Genomic DNA, 24,279 nt, shown 5'->3' on the forward strand with positions numbered 1-24,279 from the left:
ATTCACTATAATATAATTTCAATTTATAATATAATTTCAAGCAATATAATTTCCTGACATTTTAAGCCCTGGGGGTATTGACCACTAATATCAATATGAAATTTACACAGAAATATTGCTTGGTGTGTGATAGCCTCTTTTTACACCTGACAATAACCTTTGTCTTGGGTACACTGAGATTTGATCACTCAAACCACATTTGGAGGTGGTCTGGGCCGCATATGGCCACAGTCTTTTAGCAGTGTGTACGCAAATATGTCCTGGGCCACAATGAAGGACAGCCTGCTCAACTAACATCCTCTGCTTAAGCTTAAGTAAAGTGTGAACCCTCAAGAAGAAGCTACAGTAACTTGCTAAATGGATTTTCGAAGTTGTTCGGATGATGAACTTGGAGTACCTGGGGCCTGCTGCTGTTGCCAATTCCCAAACCACTCCCCGTCAACATTCCCCGCTGGGTCCCTTCGCCCTGGTCCTGAAAACCTCCTCCTTCTGGAAACCCAAAGCTCTTGTGCTAGATGTGTAAACACCAACATTCCCCCAGTTCTCCGAGCTCCCAGTCTAGGCAGAGTCAGCTAATGGCGTGTTTCATTTACCTCAGAAGTTGGATGTCAGGGCTGGAAATGAAATCACACCTGAGTTGATCGCATTCCGCTTGACGTGGTATTGTGCACATACAAACACTGTAGCAACATGTCCACAGTTATAAGTTGAACAGTACTGTGTGTATGACTGATTTATTGAGACACAAATCAAAACAGAAGTGCAATAAACAGTATATTATTTTACAGCTTTCACTCTGTTGATGCTCGAAGCAGTATTCTTGGATTTTGAGGTTGAGGTTGGTGAGGTTCTCCCGACTCTCTGAGTCAGAAATCCAACTTAAGGGGATGTTCCAGTTGAAATTTCCTACTGGACACTCAGAAATTCCGACTTCCTAGTACAACTGGAATGCACCATTATGGGACTGCTACTAGCTGCAAGGCCAACTAGCAACAGCAGCAGTAGTTAGCAGCAGTTAGTGGTTACTCTGGTGATATGCTTCCCCCTATTTGTTTGGAATATGAATTCAACAGACTGTGGTAAAATCTTGCAACTTGCTATATGTTGTAATCCACACTGTCCCTTTAACTTAATAAAGCTAATAAAACTTTAAATCTGACCACTAGCTAAGTAGCTAAGTAGCTAACAGCAACAGTTAGTTTTGTGCAGTAATCAATGAGGCCCGGCACCCAGAAACCACTGCAGTGGAGTTTATTGGTTTTCCAACCTAATGCTTTTCTCATTTGTGGTCTGATAAACAGTAAATTCATTTAACTCGGGATAAAAACTACTACGCATTTGGTCTTTGCAAGCGGAAATGATGTAGGCCTATGTGAGACGAAAGGGAGGGACAAAGACATTGTCTGTCTTCCACCACATCACATTCCTTTTCTCCAAAACCTCCACTGGCTCCATATCCAACACAGAATCCCGTTTAAAATCACCTACAAAGCCCTCTATAACCTCGCACCCTCTTTCCTCACCAACCTCCAATGACATCATACTCCCAACCTCAGAACTACAGATGTCAGCCTCCTTTCCCTGTTACCCGCCCCAAGCACCAAACTTGTGGAGACAGGGCCTTCTCCATTGCTGCCCCTCTCTTCCTGGAACTCTCTCCTCCATCACTCTCAGACATTCCACATCACTTACAAATTTCAAAACCGCACTCAAAACCCATTTCTTTAAAGTCTCTTTTAACTTGTTTTCTTTTTGTTTCTGTCTTGGTTTTATGGTGTTTTGCTTCACTTTTTAATAGATATCTCTAGTTATTGTGTTATTTATGCTAATCTTGTTTTTGTCTTTTTTACCACGTAAAGTGCCTTTGAGTACAAGTGCTATATAAATGAAATGTATTACTTTTACTTATTATTATGTGTTTATTTGCTGATCATAAGTAATAATAATATAATAATCTTTATATATAGAGCACTTTTGAAAACAATATTAAAAGTGCTTTCACAAGAGCAATAAAACACAGCAAACAAAATAAGATACACAGTAAAAGCAGAAGAAAGTTCTGAAATTAAAATACAGTTAAAAGAAAAAAAGATCAACTAAAATCAGGAAAGACTCTTCTATAAAATTATGTTTTCAGAGGGGGCTTAAAAGAGTTCACTGACTCAGCTGTCCTGATTTCCTCCTCCTGAGTGGTCTCTCCAGACCCAGACATATGTGGAGACGCATTCTTATCAACTATAACTATGACCTGGACAATTGAGAACCTTCAAAGACCTGACCTGGATGACTGGAAACCATAGACTGTATATAAAAATTCCAATAAACTGTAACTATGACCTTGACGATTGAGAACCTTCAAAGACCTGACCTGGATGACTGGGAACCATAGACTGTATATAAAAATTCCAATAAACTGTAACTATGACCTTGACGATTGAGAACCTTCACTGACATTTTTTATCAACTCTTCATAGTTTTCACATGACGTCACATTCCAACGAAAACGCTCCCTTGGAGGGCAAAAAAGACGATAAGCAAGTGATACACTGTTACTTTGAGTTTGTTATTTTTGCATTGCCAAAATACTGAATGGTTGTTCTACTTTCGGATGCACTAATCGAGGAGGAGCTAAATCTGGACTGTGTTAGGTGAGGGATTCCCCAGAAGGTAAAAGCAAACATTACCGCAGTTAAGTGGTGGCAGGGAGCTTCTGAGAAATAATGTGCTGCAGTAAGCGTATTGACTCATTTTTGTTTCCGGTGCTTGTGTGTTGGTGGCGTGTTTTGCTGCTCTCACTAAATACCAGTTAAATTTGTTAGATTTGTCATTACAGCGGCTAACTCTCTGCTAAACGCTTACTCTTACAGTAGTTTTGAGGCGAGGCTCAGTGATTTATAAGTCTGGCTCCGCACCTTCGTAGATCAGTCTACCCAGCCAGTCCCTGGTAGTCGGTGTGAAACGGCCTGAGTTAGCCTCTGGTAGCCTTCCCCGGCATCTCCTGAGCAGCTAGGAAAGGGTGGCTTGGTAACTGTCTGAAGCAGGAATAGTTGTAAGCATTCAAAGCCCACCAACCTGTTCACGTTTCTAACAGATTTTCCCCATACAGCGACACTTCCGCTGAGAAACCAACTGTGATTATTGGCAGCCCCATTTTGAGAAACGTGAAGTTAGCACAGCGGTCATGGTTAAGTGCATCCCTGGGGCCAGAGCGAGCGAAATCGAGTCTTATTTGAAACTGCTGGCTAAGGAGAAATGTAAATACGCCAATCGGAGGTTGAGTCGGATTAATGAGTAAGTTGAGTCAGACAATGTCGGACACCGTAATTTTCTCTGGACCCTGCCAAATCTGACCAGTGATGACATGTATAGCCGCATGTCATCATTTCGCCACTGGTTGTCGAGGTGGTGTCCAGCAAACGATGTGGGCTTTGTAGATCATTGGCAGACTTTCTGGGGAAGACCTGGTCTGATTCGGAGAGAAAGCATACATTCCTCTTGGGATGGAGCAGCTCTTATATCTAGAAATCTGGCCAAGTTTATTAGTGGACCAAATCCATGACAATCCAGAGTTGAGACCTGGAGGCAGAGTACAGTCTTAACACACTTCTCTGCCCTTCTATTTCAGCAGTTACCCAGCCAGAAACGTCTTCTAGTATCTTCAACCAAGTCCAGTTGCCCTTGACATTAACCTTTTTTGGATAACTCTCACATTAAGCAAATTTCAAGGACCGCCTTTTCTCACCTACGTAATATTGAAAAAAATCAGATACATCCTGTCTAAAAATTATGCAGAAAAACTAGTCCATGCATTTGTTACTTCTAGGCTAGATTACTGCAATTCCTTATTATCAGGCTGCTTGAAAAAGTCCATTAAGACTCTTCAGCTGATCCAGAATGCTGCAGCACGTGTTCTAACAGGAACCAGGAGAAGAATCATATTTCTCCTGTTTTAGCTTCTCTGCATTGGCTTCCAGTAAAATCCAGAATAGAAGTTAAAATCATTCTTCTTACCTACGAAGCTCTTAATGGTCAGGTACCATCTTATCTTAAAGAGCTCATAGTACCTTACTACCCAACCAGAGCACTGCGCTCCCAGAATGCAGGGTTACTGCATATGGTTTCCAGAGTCTCCAAAAGTAGAATGGGAGCCAGAGCATTCAGCTATCAAGCTCCTCTCCTGTGGAACCAGGCTCCAGTTTGGGTTCAGGACTTTCCTCTTTGATAAAGCTTAGGTTATACAGTAGTTAGGGCTGGCTCAGGTGAGTCCTGAATCATCCCTTAGTTATGCTGCTATAGGCCTAGACTGCCGGGGGACTTCCCATGATGCACTGAGCTCCTCTCTCCTCTTCTTTCTCTTTCCTCTGTATGCAACCTCATCCCACTAATGCATGTTACTAACTCAACTTCTCCCCTTTCCCGTAATCTTGTGCTTTCTCGTCCCTCTCCTCTCTCCTCCTATCACTTCCTGCAGGTGTTTCTGGCTCTGGAGCTGTGGAGTCTGGATCTGTGGTTGCGAGTCACCTGCTGCCCCCGTGTTCCTGCTCGACACCCTCTGCTACAATTATTGTTACTAGTCCTATTATTATTATTGTTATTATTATCATTAACATTATGATTATTATCATAAACACTACTATAAATATCTGTACCATTATTCATTCAGTCTGTACCAACATTACCTTTACTGTCTGTACTACCTTTACAGACTCACTCTCAAGTGCTTGTGTCCTATCTTAGTTTTTTGTGCTGTTTCACTGCTCGCTTTGGGAAAGATTCTTAGACTCCTGCACAGCTGTTGTACATCATGCTGTATTATATAAATGTGTTTAACCAACACTTACATGTATGTAGAAGAAGCAAGTTAACACAACTTAGGCTGTCATTCCTCTAAAAGAATGTCAGCATGTGAGGTGGACTGAGATTTTAAGATGTGGCCCCTTTTACTTGGATGTAATCTCCACCATGGTGTAGAGATTAGACCAACAACACTGTCTAACATATCTGATCTGTTGTGTGAGTTTTGGGTCTTGGTGTACAAAGCATCCCTGTTTCACAATAAAAGAGGCCCCCTTTTGAAAAGGAGGTCTGGCAAACTGAGTCCTCTGCCTGGTTACACAATATTAATTGAAGGTATGTTTACACAAGTGAAGTCAAACTGATAAAATGGTTCTTTAGAAGTACAGAGGCAATTACATTCTTTCCACATTTTTGAGCCTACAGGTAGGGAACAGCCCTTTATGGATAGGGAATGACTTCCAGTAACTGGTGTAAAGCTGGATTCACTAGAATTCTGTGTCACACATGGACATGAAAGAAGGGGGGGGGGGGGGGGGGGGGGGGCACAGAGAAAGGCGACACAAGAATGTGAGGGGAGAGAGAAACCAGTGTGTGAGTGAGCACAGTGCAGTCGCAGAAGTTGGCTTAAAATAAGGTAAGCTATTGCCTTTTTATTACTTTGCCTATCATTACGATATCTTTAGTTTTGTTTTAAGGATAAGACTGGTGCTATTTTATTCTTGTATTATTATATTTATTGTGTACTGTATAGCAAAAGCCAACTCAGAGAGAGAAAATTGCAAATAAATGATAAAATAATGCCTTCATCAAAGGTTGCAGCAAATGATATTCATTAAACATTTCTAATGTTTTACATGAAAGAGGGAAGTCAGACACTAAAGTACAAGTTAGTTTTCTCTTTCTACATTAAATGTGAAAGTAGCCAAACTATATAACTATTTTACTGAATAGATATATAATTTGTCAGAACAATATTTTAATAATTTTAGTGAAGCATATAATGGAACATTTACTGCAGTAGATTTTTGGACCTTTTTGTTTGTACTCACCTTTGTTGCTAGTGGTTTAGACATTAATGGCTGTGTGATGTGTTATTTTGAGGGAACACTCAGTACTTTACATTGTAACAAACTGTTTCTTCAGTGTTATCACATAAAAAGATATGATCAAATATTTACAACAATGGGAGGGGTAATCACTTTTGTGAGATTCTGTAATGTTAGAGTGTTGTTTACACCTGCGGATGTAGACGTTGTGTTCTACAGTCAAATAAAGTAATAACTGCTAAATTTGAAAACTCACACCACCTCAGTTGTAGGCTAAAGGTCCTTTTTTGTAGCTGCTCTATGCAGTTCTGAGTTTGGTGGTTGATGGGGGAAACACAGCAGTATAGCTTTTAGTCAATGGGAAAAGCAAGGCTCTACTATATTCATTATTCAAAAGTCCCATCAAGACATGTTTTAAGATGTATAATTTTCTACAAAAAAAGTAAAATTACCTAATTAAAATGTCTTAAAATCCATCCATCACACTTGTGTAGGTTGAATACTGGTTTGCAACAGGCTTCAAAAATCACACTCGTACATACAAGTTCTTCAGTTAAGGAGATTTATGGTGAGCACCCCCAACAGATGTGAAAAGAGTCAAACTCTGCACATAAGTCATCCTGCACACTGAATGTCAAACATTAAGCAAGTACAGAACAATAAGCAAAACACATTTTTGGAGTGGAGGGGGACTTTAGACCTGCAGAGGCAGACATCATGAATACGTTAAACAGCTGCTTCTGCCACTTTTCTTCTCAATCAGTGGTACAGACTGGACTGTAGGAGGAGATCTGAAAGTTGCTGGCATTGCAGTTGGCTAGGCTTCAAATCAATGATATAATAGATCTATCTAGTATTTATCAGTCATCACAGATAATGTCTTTTGCTGGATTTTTTGCTAGAGTTGGGGGTTGGGGTTAGTCTCAAATTTAAAAGGATTATATTAAGCTCTAAAAGCAGACTGCAAACCAGTTAAAGTCAGGTTTGAAGTGAAGTTAGTATTCTATCTGGCTGTAAAACTTAACATGGGAAAATCCTCCCGACAGATAAAACCAGTTTTAAGTGGTAACATTCAATTTCAGGAATAGCAGATTATTCAGTAACATATTTAACTGTTTTCCTTTCTAAGAGGCAACAAGATAATGAGTTACTTGACAGTTCATCCAGTGCAGATCTAATCCAAGATTTCAATTAATTTTCCAAGGGGGGAGATTTGTTTTCACAGCCAGTAGAGCACAGAGCCATGTTGGTTTTTGGTTATTTTATAACGATATCTGAAACAAAACACCACCTGTGTTCAAGGTGCTACTAAAGTTGAACAAGTAAGAACTTAGTTTATTATCTATTAGAATTGCACAACCGTGTGCTGAGAAAATTTAATAAAAATAACAACTAAATGATATGAGAGAAATATCTTCAGTGCCCTAAATGACATCTTGTTTTTATGATTGTGTTGCCTCTCTTTTGCAAGAATTTGACTAGCCCTAACCCTTACCCTGCCTCTGCTTCGTGAAGACATGCCAGGAATATTAAGTGATTCTTGAAAACATGTCTCCTAGTTCCTTTTGTTGAGGGGATTCTGATCATGCAGCTTAACTTTCTACACAGTAACAGTTGCTGTGGGGCAGCAAGCACATTTTTTTAAGGATGCGAAAAATAAGTCCCTCTTCTGCCTACAGGGTTGTGTTTAGGCATAGGATTAATTTTGCTCCATGGACCTGACAGAGTGGTTCTGTAAGCAAACCTTTGGGCATTTGGGCTAACAGAGGTGCAATTGGCAAAAGGGTTCCAGCAGAGACCCCTAGATATATGCTAGGGTGGTTCGGGGGTCTGCACCCCAGAATTACTTTTTTAATAAAGCAGAGATGAAGAATATACTGGAGAGGGGATATTATGAAGACTCAGGTGCACAGTCAGAGAGATGGAGTATAATGTAACTAGAACAAAACCGACTACATACCATAAAAACCATGGAACAGCTGCTAGTCAGTGTAGCTAGCCACAGCAGCCACAGCTGTTTGTGATGTTTCCTGTGTCTCCCTAAGCCCTGACCCTCCCTGTTCTGTGGTCACTTCATCTCACATCTAGGAAAGCAACAAATGTTTGTGAATACAGAACTGGCTTCAGTGCAAACTGGGATGAATTACCGCAGAGACTGTGAGCTAGGCATTCTCGTACATCTGTGCCTGACCTCACAGATGCGCTTCTACAAGAAAGGTCAAAAATTCCAATAAACACAATCCTAAAAGTTGAGAGTTTCAGAATAGTATTTTGATTTTTTTTTAAATGGAAAAACATTTTATAATTTTTTTAGATTAAACACTGATTACATTTACAAGATTTTTATGTAAAATTATATAAACTTTATAAATTATAAAACTTAACTAATCGCTGCACTCTACTGCAAATTTTAAGTCTGATTTTTTGTATTATAGCAGTGTTTAACGCTTATATAACATATTTATAGGTAATTTAATTGTTTTTACAGGTGTATATTTTCTTCAATAAACATTAAAAGCCCCAAAATTACACAATATTTTTTGTAAAATGAAAGTTACAAACTGTGTTGTCATTATGGAATATTCGGAGTTAGTTATTTACTGTTATTTTATGGTATTTTTCTGGCGCCCCAGCTGCCGGAATATTATCGTTTTGTTTTTTTCACAAAACAGTGTAAATTATGAAGGTATCAATGGAAAATCTAGCGAAATTAGAAGCAGATTACTGACCCAAAGAATCTACTGGAGTAAAAGTAGGCTAAAATTTTGAGAAAAAGGTACATAAAAAGTTGCCAACGACTTTATTTTGTTTTATTTATTTATTTTGCTAAAACTACTCACCCTGCTGCAGGCGTCCTCACTGTTGCTCGCACCATTTAATTATGTCTGATGTGGAGTTTGTAATTGATTGACTAGCCAATCATAGTAAACCCCTCACAATGACTGTATGGTTTAAAGGCTAGATGATATTCTCTGTTTTCTTGGTGTCAGCAGTTCCAAAGAAAATACCAAAACCAGCAATGAATTGATCATATTACCTTAGTATTGTCCAAACCCCGATACAGCCTATTCCTCTGTGGCATATGCCCCCCTTGTATTTCAGAAGTTATTAATGGGCGTTTATTTTTAGTCAATCCCACATACACAGTCCTGCTGCAGAAGGATCTAATTTGCTTGGGACTATGTGCCAAAAACAGGCTGGGGAAGTCGGAAAGTATAAAGAGAGGGACCCATTGGTGGCTTTCGACTTTTCATGATAATTGTTGCTACAGCAAATGAAATTGTAAGTGGAAATGGAATGTAATGAACTGTAATTCATTCGCTGTTAATTGAGTTTGCTTTGTTGACAGGTGAAAGCCACAGTACAGTAAACACACAGTGCTGGGATGAGTGCCACAATGAATGTGACAGAAATCTATGAGGGGATAGCTACCATCCATAACGAAGGAAATGTCTCTGTCAATGGAAGCATGGAGGTCCAGTTCATCTCCCCCCTCTTAAACAAAGCCATCAATACGCTCTCCATAGTTGTGCTCTTCATCACCATGATATCCCTTGGCTGTACGATGGAGATTTCCAAAATTAAAACCCATCTCCTCAAGCCAAAAGGAGTGGCCATTGCACTGCTGGCCCAATTTGGCATCATGCCCCTGACTGCTTTCTGTCTAGCCAAACTCCTACAGATGCCTCCCATCAAGGCTGTGACTGTGCTCATCTGCGGCTGCTGTCCGGGCGGAAGCTTGTCAAACATTTTATCCCTGGCCATGAAGGGTGACATGAACCTCAGGTAACAACCTCATTGGCGTATTGATTCCTGTCTTGTTGGAAGAGTACAAATGCCTACAGTAATTTACTACTTAAGCTGTGTAAGCACAATTCGCTGTCATACCACAGAATGTCGATAAACAATGTTCCTATAAAACAAGCATGTAGCCTACCATTTGCAACATTTACATTTCAGGCATGTTTAATTATGTTTCTTGTCTCTTTGATACCTTCCCAGCATCGTAATGACCACTTGTTCCAGTATCGTGGCCCTGGGTATGATGCCTTTACTGATCTACATCTATTGCAAAGGCTTCCCCGGGCTAGAAAACGCTGTACCATACGTTGGCATCATCATGAGTCTCGTGTTCACTCTGCTGCCTTGTGCCACTGGCATTGTCATTAATCACTACAAACCAAACTACACTCCAGTCGTCAAAAAAGTGAGACTCCTAAGATGTTCAACCTTCATTCATTTTGTTGTTTTCACCTGTGCTTTTACTGCCATGACATGTGAAAATGGCCTACAGGACACCAAGTTCAGTTTACCACAGCCAGTCATCACATGGCGTGGTTGTAATTTGTGGTCCAAATAAACTGGAAGACATTTGTGCACCAGGAAGCCACAGTCCTTACTTACTAACTACTCGATGTTTCCAGACGTTTTTCGCCACATTTGGAAATGGGGAAGAAGAGAGACATTTGATGTTTTGATGCTGAGATTCAAGAAACATTCATGTTTTCACTTTCTCGACAGACCGGTCTCTGCATCCTGATCATCGCCAGCGTGATAATGTTCAGCCTGTCTTGTATCGCCGTCAAAGACACACTATGGATGGTCCTCACACCTGATATTCTGACCGTGGCTGCACTGATGCCACTGATCGGCTATATGCTGGGATATATCATGTCTGTCTTATGCAGACTCAGTCCAAAGTAAGTGAATATACACTAGATTGTGGTTGGTGTACAAGCCAGCCTACAGCTGTGTCCCAATTACTAGATATTAAACAGTGTACTATACTATTTCTGAGTATACTGCGTAATATTATGGTATTAGTATTAGGCTGCCAATGAAATATAACAAAGACAAAACAAAATGTTTTTCCAAAGATGAAATACTGCCCCCACCATATGCATATAAAAGAAATATCCAGTAGTATGTCATCCAGCAACGTGGTTAGATGTTAAACTAAGTGGACAAAAGCTTCAGACAAACAATTAAAACCTGGAAATAAATGTTTTTCAAGCTATTTCTTCCACTCACACTAAAATTGGTGACTCACCTCTTTTTAGATGCAGCAGGACCATCTCCATGGAAACAGGGTGTCAAAACATCCAGCTGTGTGTTGCCATCCTAAAGGTGGCCTTTTCCCCACAGGTCATTGGACCCATTTTTCTCTTCCCTCTGATCTACATCGCATTCCAGTGTACCGAGGCCCTTCTTATGTGCCTGTGCTTCAGATGTTACCAAAGATTCAAGCCACCAGCTGAGGGTAAATGTCACAGCTGCCTGTGTGTTTTTGTACCATGAGGCTGGGAGGAGGGGTCAGACCAGCACATGCACTCTTTCCACACATTTGTAGCCATCGGTCTTCTGAATTCAGATGTAAGAAAGTCTAAGATATCACCCTTCTCTTTTCTCACAGATAAAATAATATTCCAGAGTATAGAGGTTAAACAAGAGGTGGCAAAACCGTGACAGCATCACAGATGACAACCCAGTGCTGGAGAGGGAAATGAAAGAGAGCTGCATCCTACCCACAGAGGCTGCAGCTATCCAGCGCCCTCACTATCTCTGGGTCATCTGCATATTCCTCACTCAGGCCTGTGATGCTAACAGAAAGATTGTTGAGAATGTGCAGCCACTAATACTTTAATCATCATTTACTTGATTGAGTCTATACAATGTAAATTACAGTCAGTGCATGTTTAAGTAGAAAGTCAATGATTAATAATGACATTTTGTATTTATATTTTTGTATTCTAAATATCTGGTGCGAGGCAGTTTGAATATATTTTAGCAAATTTTATATGAATGAATGAGTTTATAAAAATCACAATGATCGATGTGTCATTTGGTCTTTTGAGACGGGAGAGTTGTGCTGTGCGTTACTAAATATTTGGACATAAATATGTCAGACCTCAGAGGAAAGTCAAGCTCAGATGTTTCAAAGATGCAGAAAGCACTCGAATGAAGAAAGATACAGGCAATTTGAACACCTCAAATAATATTTAATCAAAATGGCCACATGGTATATACAGAGTAAACTTAACTTAAAACTTTTTACATATATTAAAATACCATCTTCACAAACAAAAACTAATCCATTCCTCAGTCCAAAAGTAAATTCAATGGACAGTCAAACAAAGCGAACACAGACATTACACTAATCTGTACACTTACTCATTTTTGTGTTGGATCTTCACAACCATGTTTACAGTGTCACATAACGTGCCTGCAGTAGAGTTAAAATGGAAGAGGCAAAGTGAAAAGAACTACATTTCTAAGAGCTGTGGAAGCATTAAAAAAAAAGCCAAAGCTGGTCAACAGCGTTCTGGACACAAATAAATTAAATACACATTTCAGTTTCCAAGACTTAAAAATAGAAATTTCCAAGCAGCCTGCATAAATTAAAAAGAACAATATTTTCTGGTGTACAAGTGATGTGTCTGACAAAGCCACACATATTACACTAAGCAGTGGAGGCATTTAACTGACATTCATTTTTGAAATTCCTTATTTGACATATTATAGATACCTGTGCATAGAAGTGGAAAGCTAAGGCCATTGGGGCAAGGGTATGAGTATGAAGAGAATACATGTGAACTCTTTGCAAGGATGAAATGTGCTGAATACAGGCCTGAAACAACAAGTCTCTTAAAGTGTTTGCCCTCAGTCCAATGAAATATGCAGCAGAGTGAAACTCATGGGTGGACAAGAAGCCTTAAACTGTACAGTGATGTATGAAATGGCATGAGTCATGATTAATAACACCTTAAATAATGAGACAAAACAAGACACTGATGAGATATTTAGCTCCCAAAATGAGCAGCTTTGCCCATTCATTCAGTCTGTAGCTGTACATACATAGTGAAGGAATTCCTATAAAAAAAAAAAAAACCAAACAATAAAAGCATGTATGTACATGTGAATCCCTTCTCTGTTCTCCTTTGAGATGGTCAGAGGAACTATTCTGAGCGACCCACAGCTTCACTCAGGGCCTCTTCAAATGGCATCCCGGTCACCGGTACAGCTCAGTAATAATGCTGGTGGTCTCGGGAAAGTCAAAAGGCTGCAGCTTTTTTCAGGCCTCCTTCAGCAACGGCATATCTGTAGACAGCAGAAACACATTTGCTTCAGTACTAAGTGGGGATTTTAAAGTGAAGAGTGTGTCTGAATGGGGGGGCTTTACCATCAGAGTAGTCCATCTCAGAGTCCAGAGACAGGCTGTGTTGGTCGCTGCCTGCAGACGGCCTTTCTTGTGAGGATGAAGGGGCTGCAGCACCTACGTGCTCCAGAACCCAGGTAGAGGATGAGGGCGAGGGTGACGAGGAGGATGAGGACAGCGGTACAGGGTGGACCACAGCCATCTCCGACTGCTGTTGTTTGAGGGATAAAGGCCTAGAGGGGCCAGCCTCTGGCGCTGTGGCATGCTGGCCCTCAGACAGGACTATCTGGACTCGAGACTCTGAGCTGTTGGCTGAGGCCCCACTACTACTCACAGCCTCCTCATACGAGGGCAGAGTCACCTGGACTCCTTCCACCATGATTGACACAGGCTGGCCGGACACACCCTGGTCCCGTCTAGGTGTGGAGGACCAGAGGGATGTCAAATTTGTCAACTTATCACTTCTACAACTCGTTTCCTCCATTAAAGGTGCCTTTGGTATCTAGTAAAAGATGCATTGTTAATAAGATGCTGGTAGTGAAAAGCATGATTTCAAGGGCAGACTCACCGATGGAGGGACTTGATTTTTGGCTGCAGAAGTACAAACAGCACCACCAGGAGCAAGATTAGGGCCACTGAACTGGCTGTGGATGCCACTATTGACAAGGCGGGCATCCCCAATGGTAAAGTTGGATTGCGATCTGTGAGGCACATAAACAGTTGACAGCTATTTGTAAATAAGTTCCTGTAATTATCCATTTAATAGTACCGATTTTTTTTTTTTTTACCTTGCTCCATGAGGCAGCTGAGCTTCACTTGGCTGTCCCATTCCCCATACTGACAGGTAAGGTATTTATAGTCTCCCTTAAGAATATAGCCTTCATCACAGAAATATTCAATCACAGTGCCATGAGTGAGTCTTTCACATGTGGAGGGGTGGCAGGTGTAGCCCCCGTTCTCTGGCTGATATGGAGGCTGGCATACTGTCCACGGAAAGAGAGGAATACAAGACAAATCCATCAACTCCAGCGCTGTATGTTGTTCCATGCCATTGTTGAAAGGTGCTATACAAATAAACTTGCCTTACCTATCACTATGTACTTTACTGCATCTACCATTAAGATTTCTCTTCTACAGTATCTCACTTTCTCCTGGTGTTTCTGTAATAAAACTGATTTGTCGCTATCCATGGATATATGTAACTGTCCATGGAAAGGAAAAAAAAAATAAAGAAAAAGAAAAATCAAATCCAGTGCTGCATGTTGTTTCACGAAGGAATCAGTATGTCTCAGTGGATCTGTTTGTAATAAAAAAAACTTGCTTTGTCTCTATCCATGGATATTCTGGAGTATGCAACAATAATATTTTGTTATGACAGTTGCTGGATGTTGACTTAAAACACAAAATGTGTCTTGGACCTCTTGTGGAGTTGGTTTATATGATCAGAGCCCCAAACTCCGTACAGACCAGTTTAGCTTGTTTTAGCGCAATCCAAATCCATGTTATTAATATAACCAAAATGAATTTTTTAAAACCATAGGTGTAAATTGAAATTACAAAACAGAAAATACATTAAAGATGAAACTGAAATAAATATTAAAAACTAAATCAAGATAAATAATGAAAAATCTGAAACTACAATACACCAAAATCAGATACTATCTACATTGATACGAGGCGTAAAGAGGGTTTATGTTGCCTAGAGGCAGAGCAGAAATGCAGACAGTACTACGAGGTTTGTCTTTACCGTCACTGCGTATACAGTGAGGAGGTTCAGAAGACCACCGTCCCAGTATGGTGCAGGTGAGGATGCTAGGTCCATCTGGCAGGTAACCGGGGTCACAGCTGTACTGCAGCACCGTGCCCACAGGGAACGAGCTTCTGTTGGTTTCTGTCAGATTAGTTGAGCCATGCTGCACCGTAGAGGGTCTTACACAGCCTAAAAAAAAGAAAAATAGGACAACAGTCAAAAATGCAGTAAACAGATCAAATTATTTTTTTTATAACAAACCACAGGTTTTGTTTATAAAGCACTTGTTTATAAAACAATGTTACAAAGTGCTTTACAAAAAGATAAAAACAAGTTCAATGGATAAAACAGAGTAAGAACAATTAACAAAAACTTACTGAATCATTAAAATAAATAAGTAAATCCCTGAGCATAAAAACAGTTGCAGTCTGTGAGACAGATAAACAGTTGACCCCGTTACTGGTACAGAACTTTGTAACTATTTATTTAATAGGTCAAATGTGTCAGCTAATCTATCTTTTCCTTTGTCCATGAGGCAGCTGATTGGCACTAGTTTGTCCCATTTCCCAAAGGTAGGTACAGAATCTATCGTCTTCCTTATGGATAGATGGATAGATTATGGAAGACGATAGAATATAACATTCATCACAGAAATATTCAATCACAGTACCATGAGTAGGTCTTCCACATGTGGAGGGGTGGCAGGTATAGGTATATGCAACTTTGGCAATACTGTTATACATTCACACCAATGAAGCTGATTTGAATTGAATTATAGCCCCTGTTCTCTGGCTGATATGGCGGCTCGCACACTGTCCATGGAAAGACAGGAAAACAATAAATACATCAACTCCAGTGCTGGATGTTGTTTCACTATTTCTCTTCCTGGACTATCTGTTTATAATAAAAACTTGCTTTGTCTCTATCCATGGATATTCTCAGTATGTAGTATCTGGGCAGCGTGTCGGTCATAATATTTTGTTATCACAGTTGCTGAATGTTGTTTTTAAAAAAAAAAAAAAAAAAAAAACACAAAATGTGTCTCCGACCTCTTGTGGAGTTGGTTTGTATGATCAGAGCCCCAGTATATCATTGACGGCATTTACAGGAACAGTTGAGCTTGTTTATGTTCCATCCAAATCAATGTTATTAATGTAAATAGGGCTGTACATATCGATTATTTTTCAAGTCGATTAATCTAACGATTAATTTTTCGATTAGTTGATTAATCTAACGACTAATTTTTTTTATTCAAAAGAAAGAAAAGTTGCCTATTACTCTTGTCAACATGTCTAATCAATAAATCTATATTTCATTCAATCATCCTGATGAAGCACATTAGAATAATGACAATAGCAGCAAATCTTAAAATGAATCAAATTTCCACATCACTGACTAATTAGGCTGCTTTACTTAAAACTTTAAATGTTTCTGACATGGAATTATTTCAATATTAAGTAATGCAGTATAATAATCAAATGTATTTCTGCACCAGTGAACACCTGAAAGGACTCACAGACTGTTCAGACAGTCACGGATCGTCTGTATTGTTAGTTTCAGCTGTTTTCTCGCTCATACGTGGCCGTTAAATAAACAGAAAATATGAAACGGCTGAACATTAGATGACACGCGGTGATACGTTACGTTACCATGACAGCAGCGGGGCAATAAATATTTTAATGGACTACGTGTCCTCATGCTGATAATGTGCCGACAGAAAGTAAACACGATTTGCGGTGCTGCCGTCTAGACAAAGTGATCCGGGATACTTTCGTTTCACGTGTTCGTGCTGCTTCACGTATTCGTGGACAGCAGTTGTGCTGCAGTGAAGCTGTTTCCAGTTCACAGAGCTGACAGAGCAGCACGTTGTTGAGTGCCTGTCTGAAATACTCCAAACTTTAGACAGTCAAAGCCACGGTCTTGTAGCTGGAGCTTGTCCGGGATAATACCACACCGGATGCAGCGACGCGGCGACGTATTTACGTGATCGATGACGTCGACGAATCGCCCCAGCCCTAAATGTAAACAAACTAAATGTGTTAAAACCACAGATGAAAATTGAAATACAAACAGAAAATACATTAAAGAATGAAACTGAAATAAATATTGACAACTAAATAGATAAAAGTATAAAAGAAAACTATAATACATCAACAACAAAACAAAAAGAAGATCCTTTCCATGGATTTAGGTTACAGTACATGTTGATACCAGGAGTAAGAGGTTTACTGTAGAACTTCAATTAATAGCCCGGGCTTTTATTTGCTTAAATCACTGAACTCACCTTGCTTATTGCTTTTAATTATTTACCATGCCAGTAAATCCGAATGAATTATTTGGTGCTCATTGTTTCCGTAAAATTAACTAAACGATTGAATTGTGAAGAATCTAACTATGTGTAGCATGTCCATACTGACAAAAGTTTAAACATTTATATTGGTATGCACAATCTAAGCAACTTAAAACTAGCTCAAGCAGGTGACCTGGTGGGCTTTAACACTAGAACCGCCAGGGTTCGTTGTATACCTATAATCGCCATATAAAAATGCAGTGATTTTGTGATTATTTCTGCTACATGTTGCTCCAACACACTTGGGGAAACATTTAGCAGCTTGGCTGCGCATTTCTTATAAACATTATCCCCATATTTCAGGCATTTACAAAATGTTTATTCTATTTTATTCATTGTCTTCACTGTGCAGGTCGATCGCTTGCGCTGCGCATCTGTGAAGGGCATGTTCACACGTGGCGGCTCTTTTGATGTCATCCACTCACCGCTGATGTTATAGCCTAGTTATATTCTAAACACAGCTTGAATTTAAATGCAGCATACAATTTACAAAAACAACTGACTGTTTTAGTGTTTTATAGGCGATAATAATAGGCCTCATAATGTCGGCTAGTTCTTACTGGTCTGCTTGTTTTTTTTGGAGTCCATCGGGCATCCAGAGAGTAACACATAGCTACTAAAGTTTGAAAGTCCAAATAAAATTAGGCTATTTATTCGAAAGAAACAATTATCAATTCCAAAATTTATAGTAGATTTTTACCCAAGGATAAATGTACAATGATCACTTTTACTAAAAAAAATACATAGCATAGGAAAAGTTATAGCCGATCAAAATGCACACAAGGGGCTCTCTTGAAGGGGCCGCAGAACACACCTCTATCACAGCGAAAAACTAGGCTACTGCAGCATTAGTTTTGATGATCAAGTAGCCTACAAAAAAGTTAGAAGCAGCAGCTTTTATGCATGTTTACTTCATACAAGTGGATCGCTGTCAGATAATGACCCGTCAGATGCAGAATCAACCTAGGACACATCGCTCAGCCCCCACTGTTAGACTCTCCTTCACTCACTGCGCTGAGCAAGTGTAATGCCTGTAGTGGAAAAGGCGTTGCCAATGGCAACATAGAATGTTTATCTAAACGCGCAAAATGAACAGTGCTAAAATTACTGTATTCTCTATAGGGATAAATTTTACCCACTGGCGCTTATTGGTATAAAAGCCCATTTTTTAAATCTGGCTTTATCTTGACATTTTTTAACAATAGGGGGTGCTACATAACACACTTTTAGGAAAACTCAAAGACTGGGGGACTTGAATATTATTACGAGGAGGTTTGTCTTTACCGTCACTGCGTACACAGTGAGGAGGTTCAGAAGACCACCGTCCCAGTGTGGTGCAGGTGAGGATGCTAGGTCCATCTGGCAGGTAACCGGGGTCACAGCTGTACTGCAGCACCGTGCCCACAGGGAACAAGCTTCTGTTGGTGTCTGTCAGATTAGTTGAGCCATGCTGCACCGTAGAGGGTCTTACACAACCTCAAATAAAACAAAACAAAAGGGAGGAGAACATAACATTTAATTTTTAGTATAGGTTTTGTTTTTGTAGGATATTTCTAAGACCTTGTTACAAAGCAATTTACAGGTAAGACAGAGATTAAACACAGATTAAAAGGAGTTAAAAACAGAACAAACTCTTTAGAAAAGACCTTAACATAAAAATGTGTTTTGAAGACAATCACTTCCACTTGATATAGTTGAGACCAGTGGTTTAAGACCAATACATGAATCTACTGACAGATCCGAGTTTGAGGACTGACCAACCTTGGCTGACACAACTGATCTGCATGGGGCCGTCCCACTGTCCATCCTGACAGGTCAGGTAGTTATAGTCTCCACTGAGAACCAAACCCTCATCACAGAAGAACTCAATCACAGTGCCATGAGAAAACATTCGACAGGGGGATGGATGACAGATGTAGCCTCCATTCTCGGGTTTTGAGAGGGGTAGACATGCTGATTGGGTGGGGGGGATACAACACACAACATGTAAAGTACTTTAAAAACTAGTTGTGTTTTTTCTTTTTCTTTCAAGTTTATACTTGTGTCACATAATTAAAATGTGAAAATAACTGAAAGTAAATATGTTTTTACTTATGAGAGAAGGATTGTAAGTTAGGCTAGTGCACAACAGAGTGAGCCCTCATTATGTTACAAATCTGAAAAGACAGTGGTGGATAGAATATCTTACCACCACTGCGTATACAGTGAGGGGGGTCAGAGGACCAGCGTCCCGGTGTGTTGCAGGTGAGGATGCTAGGTCCGTCTGGCAGGTAACCGGGGTCACAGCTGTACTGTAGCACAGTGCCCACAGGGAACGAGCCCCTGTTGGTTTCTGTGAGGTTTACCCAGCTGTTCTGGACCATATATGGCCTCACACATCCTGGGAACAGAAGACGAAAAAAAAGAGGAATTCTGTGAAACTTCTCCAGTTTCAGTAGAATTAATACAAAAAACATTTTCAGCCTGGTTAGATAATATTACCCAGTAAAGCCACAAGTGATAGAAACACAGAATGATCTATGGTAACCATGTGTACTAGACAGGTTTTGCAGTGGCATAACATACAACGCTGATTTAATAATGTTTCTTCAGCAGACAAAAGAAAGGCTAATACAATACAGACATGATCCATAAAGTTCAGTGATGTATGAGTGTGCAACCATAAATTCTGCCTCTTACCTGACCCTTGCCCAGCGGACACTGCAGTGAGTACCAGCAACAACGAGAAAGACCGTTTAGTGGCTGAGGTGTGGGCCCAAAAGGCTTTTGGTATAGACTCTATCATTCCATTGCACATCTTCCCCTGCAGAGTCAATTCAACCTGGAGTGATAAGAAAATCATGTAATTACAAATGTATCATCATAAAATAAAACCAATTCCTCATAGCCTTGATCATATGCTGAGACCTGCCTGGTGCAGGTACTCTGCAGAGCATGGATAGCGGCCAGCGAAATGGGTGTGATTGTGGGACCGTGGTACAATGACAAGCCTGACAGGGAAAACTAGCAATACTGGTATCACGTTAATCATTTAGCAAGCTAGCGGTAATTAGAAAACCACGGCAATTCCGCCTTTTAATTATGAATGTTAGCGAAGCAATTACTTTCGCTAATATGCCCCCAGTATATAAAATCTAACTCTGGTTCTGAATGGTTCCGTTTCAGCGGCTATTTACACACCCATTTCCAGTGCTTAGCTTTGGTAACGTTAACGTTACCGAGAACAAGGCCAAAACAAAATACCTCCTATTCACATATCGCGTATGTACAGTTAGCGTATATGATAACTAGCTAGCAACTGTGCTACCACCTACAGAAAACGTATAATATCCAACAGAGCACACCAATGCTGACTTTCGTTCACTAAATTTCCTGATGGTCAATATTAACCTTTGTAGCTTGCTGACGCTAGCTTACGTTAGAAATGAACATTGCGTGTTGGTTAACATTAACTTACCTACCACAAACACACGGCCGCAAAACCACCACCACCGCTTTCTCACACTGTAGACATTTATCACCAATTTCTCAGCTACACCTAAGACATTTAACGTTGCTGTTGAAACAACAAACATATGATTTTACGAACCGAGCGGTACAGCTAACCGCTAACTAGCTCCCTAACGGCTAGCTTGACATCCGCTACGCAAGCTCAGACTGAGGCATCAGCTGAGCTGCCTGATTTCCTCCGGTAGCCATAATAAATGCACATTTCCAGAGTTACAACATCCGGTTGTGTTTGCGTCCATAGTTACCAGTATCTGTTGATACCAATACGTGGTTGTACTTAGCCAACAGCTATTTAATAATTGCAAATACTTTGCTGTCGTTTTTCTTCTTTAATATACAGCTTAAGCGAATCACGCTATGGAAATTACCAGAGGTAGTTTAGATGATATTTCCCGACCTGCATCGAGTGAGCAAACAGGTAGCCGTGTGTCGAGCGTGTCATTGCCTCATGGTGACAGATTTATTCCTACAACTCCATTTGCCCTTGTTGTTTTGACCAACGATGCTGCTGATGTGCAGGTAATTAATCAATGTCAATACTGACATTTTACAATTCACGATTACTGACATGCAAAATTGGACATGTTCCAGTAACAAAAAACATTGTCTTGTAGCTCCAGAGCAGCTCTGAAGAAACTATAATCAACTCCTCAGCCAGAGGTCCTGACAAAGGTAAGTGTTCAATGGAGTGAGAAACTAACAGTTTAATTAAGCTTCCCCACACTACAATATTTGTACATGTTTCAGGTCAGTGTCAGGTTGAAGTTGCTGATGAAGAGAAGGAATATTTAAAACTACAGAAAGCCATTGAGGAAATGAGACGGCTTGATGAAATACTGTCTGCAAAGATCTGCAAAGAAAAAGAAGTCAAGCGTCAAAGGAAAGAACTACAAGCAAAACTCTGGCAAGAGTTCCTGGTAGACATAGACAGTGTATTCACTCTACTTACAGTTTTCTAGACCAGTACTGTTTTGACAAAAAATTGTAGTCACACTTGCAACATATGGTGTGATGTTATACTGTGTATTTTTCTGCAGCAGAATAAGCCTGAAGGTCACTGTGAATGTGCCCATGAAGCTTTGAACACAAGGTTGTTTTTGGCCCTGGAAGCACCCACTGGTAAGCACAGGCAGTATACAGAGCAGCAACATTGTTGAAAAGTTTAATATGTCACTGTGAAACATCTTAAATGTGTTTTTCTTTATCTTAAAGGAACAGAAGAAGAGCAAGAGTTTGTGCCTGTGTTTGAAACTCAGGTTCCTGATTGTGAGCACGACAGAGATAGCCAATACTTGGAGCAAAGTGAGTTAGTGAAAATCGAGCAAGACAGAAAATGCAGCGTGCACATATACAGTCACCGGGCACTTATTTAGGTACACCTGTTCAATTGCTTGTTAACACAAATGGCTAATCAGCCAGTCACAAGGCAGCAACTCACTGCATTTAGGCATGTAGATGTGGTCAAGACAACTTGCTGAAGTTCAAACCGAGCATCAGAATGGGGAAGGAAAGGGGATTTAAGTGACTTTGAACGTGGCATGGTTGTTGTTGCTGGTCTGAGTATTTCAGAAACTGCTAATCTACTGGGATTTTCACGCACAGCCATCTCTAGGGTTTACAGAGAATGGTCCGAAAAAGAGAAAATATCCAGTGAGCGGCAGTTGTGTGGAAAAAAATGCCTTGTTGATGTCAGAGGAGAATGGGCAGACTGGTTTGAGATGACAGAAAAGCAACAGTAACACAAATAACCACTTGTTACAACCAAGGTTTGCGGAATACCATCTCTGAACGCAAAACAAGTCGAACCTTGAAGCAGATGGGCTACAGCAGCACACCGGATGCCACTACTGTCAGTTAAGAACAGGAAACTGAGGCTACAATTCACACTGGCTCACCAAAATTGGACAATAGAAGATTGGAAAAACGTTGCCTTGTCTGATGATTATCGATTTCAGCTGTGACATTCAGATAGTAGGGTCAGAATTTGGCGTAAATAACATGAAAGCATGGATCTGTCCTGCCTGGTTGTGTAATGGTGTGGGGATATTTTCCTGGCACACTCTGGGCCCCTTAGTACCAACTGAGCATGTCCACCCCTTTATGATCCCAGTTTACCCATCTTCTGATGGCTAATTCCAGCAGGATAATGCCCCATGTCACAAAGCTCAAATCATCTCAAACTGGTTTCTTGAACATGACAATGAGTTCACTGAACTCCAATGGCCTCCACAGTCACCAGATCTCAACCCAATAGAGCACCTTAGGGATGTGTTGGAACTGGAGATTCTCATCATGGATGTGCAGCCAACAAATCTGCAGCAACTGAATGATGCTATCAAGTCAATAAGGACCAAAGTCTCAGAGGAATGTTTCCAACACCTTGTTGAAAGTATGCCACAAAGAATTAAGGCAGTTCTGAAGGCAAAAGGAGGTACAACTAGTATTGCAAGGTATACCTTAGAAAGTGCCAGTGAGTGTGTATATTCATGTTTCTCTGTCTTATTAGTACTACTGCCTAGATTGTACACACGATGGCGCCATAAGCTCAGGCAATTACAGCTGTTGTTTTTCCCAGTTATGGCAGGCTGTTGCAGACACTAGTACACTTGGAGATTACACCAGTTTTTCTGTAGTCAATGTGTAACAGTTTGACCACTGTGCAACTCATGAATAATTTCCTTGTGGCTTATAATAATATCAATGCCTTAAGGAAAATAAATGACCCCTTTCCCAAACTCTAATTATGGTGATGAGTTGAAAAATGACTCGCACAGAAATTTTGGGATTTTGATTAGATTTGGCTTATGGTAATTATTATTAGAGCCTTGACTTACCTATCTAAAGTGTGGCTTGTCTGATAGGTGAAAAGAGGCCAGACAGCTCAACAGAATCATTTGAAGTAGGCCATGAGGAGAACAGGGAAGAGCACTTTGAAGGCAGCCACTGTGGAGTTTCCAGAAGCAAGACAAAACAGAAGGACTTTGTCAAGAGAAATATTGAGGTATGTCAAAGTTCACTTTGGGCCAACTGCAGTGCAGGGGTATATCGCATGGCTTGGATCAAGTCTCTGGACTGTTTGTTTTTCCAGTGAGGAAAATATTTGTCTCAAGAGAAAGCCATATTTTACGCCCACTAGGGCACCACTGAAAAGAGTAGGAATGTTATGCAAATAATGATTTTCAGTCTCCTTTTTTCTCTCCCCAAATGTGGTATAACGCAATAGCTAGTAAGCGGTGAGGGGGACCAAGTGCTTTTGACCCAGGCAGAGAAAGAGCGTCTGGCCGAGCTCCTCCGAGAGATAGACGAAGAGGGAGAGGACAGTACCAGAGGTGCAGACAGCGAGGTAGGCTGACATGAAGCTCTAACAGACAACATATGCTGAAGGAAGAGTCTCTTTTTTTCAACTTCCTTAATACTTCCCCCTCATGTCCAGAAGTCTCACAGCTGATGATCCCGTCTACTGCTTCTGCTTCCAACATTTTGATAATACAGTATGTTAATTATTTATCGAAAGCAAATATTGTTTCCACTGTTAATTTACAGCCTTTTAATACATTCTCTGTATTTATAAAATGTTTATGTTATATGTTGGAATCTGTGTCATTATCTAACGTTTGGCCTTTTGAATGACATTATTAAAAACATTAAATAACCTCAGAACAGCACGCAG

At 40.3% G+C, this 24,279-nt stretch overlaps 3 protein-coding genes across 8 annotated transcripts in view; 2 read left to right on the top strand and 1 right to left on the bottom strand.

Annotated features, from left to right (window-relative positions):
• The first annotated feature begins 5,350 nt into the window (after positions 1 to 5,350).
• LOC119910158 (sodium/bile acid cotransporter-like) lies at positions 5,351 to 12,731 on the top strand. The gene is made up of 6 exons (XM_038728588.1): positions 5,351 to 5,431; positions 9,193 to 9,629; positions 9,846 to 10,050; positions 10,365 to 10,543; positions 10,904 to 11,103; positions 11,257 to 12,731. The coding sequence occupies exons 2-6, from the start codon at positions 9,229 to 9,231 to the stop codon at positions 11,307 to 11,309; spliced, it is 1,038 nt and encodes a 345-aa protein (XP_038584516.1). The 5' UTR covers positions 5,351 to 5,431; positions 9,193 to 9,228; the 3' UTR covers positions 11,310 to 12,731.
• Positions 11,822 to 20,776, bottom strand: LOC119910156 (sushi domain-containing protein 4-like). Of its 2 annotated transcripts, none has more exons than XM_038728581.1 (10): positions 20,561 to 20,776; positions 19,779 to 19,920; positions 19,288 to 19,479; positions 18,861 to 19,052; positions 18,384 to 18,575; positions 14,747 to 14,938; positions 13,788 to 13,982; positions 13,568 to 13,700; positions 13,024 to 13,415; positions 11,822 to 12,941 (listed from the first exon to the last, which is right to left on the bottom strand). In XM_038728581.1, the coding sequence occupies exons 1-10, from the start codon at positions 20,672 to 20,674 to the stop codon at positions 12,916 to 12,918; spliced, it is 1,770 nt and encodes a 589-aa protein (XP_038584509.1). In that variant the 5' UTR covers positions 20,675 to 20,776; the 3' UTR covers positions 11,822 to 12,915. The 2 variants fall into 2 exon arrangements, with proteins under 2 accessions (XP_038584509.1, XP_038584510.1); XM_038728582.1 differs by having other exon boundaries at positions 20,557 to 20,693.
• An 85-nt stretch (positions 20,777 to 20,861) lies between these two features.
• The window catches only part of fsip1 (fibrous sheath interacting protein 1), a 35,731-nt gene continuing 32,313 nt past the window's right edge, over positions 20,862 to 24,279 (top strand). For 3 of the 5 annotated variants that reach the window (XM_038728583.1, XM_038728586.1, XM_038728587.1), the window contains exons 1-7: positions 20,862 to 21,128; positions 21,224 to 21,281; positions 21,357 to 21,541; positions 21,647 to 21,728; positions 21,822 to 21,911; positions 23,471 to 23,610; positions 23,833 to 23,952. In XM_038728583.1, the coding sequence (XP_038584511.1) occupies positions 20,967 to 21,128; positions 21,224 to 21,281; positions 21,357 to 21,541; positions 21,647 to 21,728; positions 21,822 to 21,911; positions 23,471 to 23,610; positions 23,833 to 23,952 (837 nt within the window). In that variant the 5' untranslated portion in view covers positions 20,862 to 20,966. The remainder of the gene's footprint in view (positions 21,129 to 21,223; positions 21,282 to 21,356; positions 21,542 to 21,646; positions 21,729 to 21,821; positions 21,912 to 23,470; positions 23,611 to 23,832; positions 23,953 to 24,279) is intronic. The other 2 variants (XM_038728584.1, XM_038728585.1) reach the window with 2 other exon arrangements.

The sequence above is a fragment of the Micropterus salmoides genome, unplaced genomic scaffold (genome assembly GCF_014851395.1).
Source record: "Micropterus salmoides isolate LMB-PRFRI ecotype aquatic unplaced genomic scaffold, ASM1485139v1 Ms_hic_scaffold_19, whole genome shotgun sequence".
Classification (NCBI taxonomy): domain Eukaryota; kingdom Metazoa; phylum Chordata; class Actinopteri; order Centrarchiformes; family Centrarchidae; genus Micropterus; species Micropterus salmoides.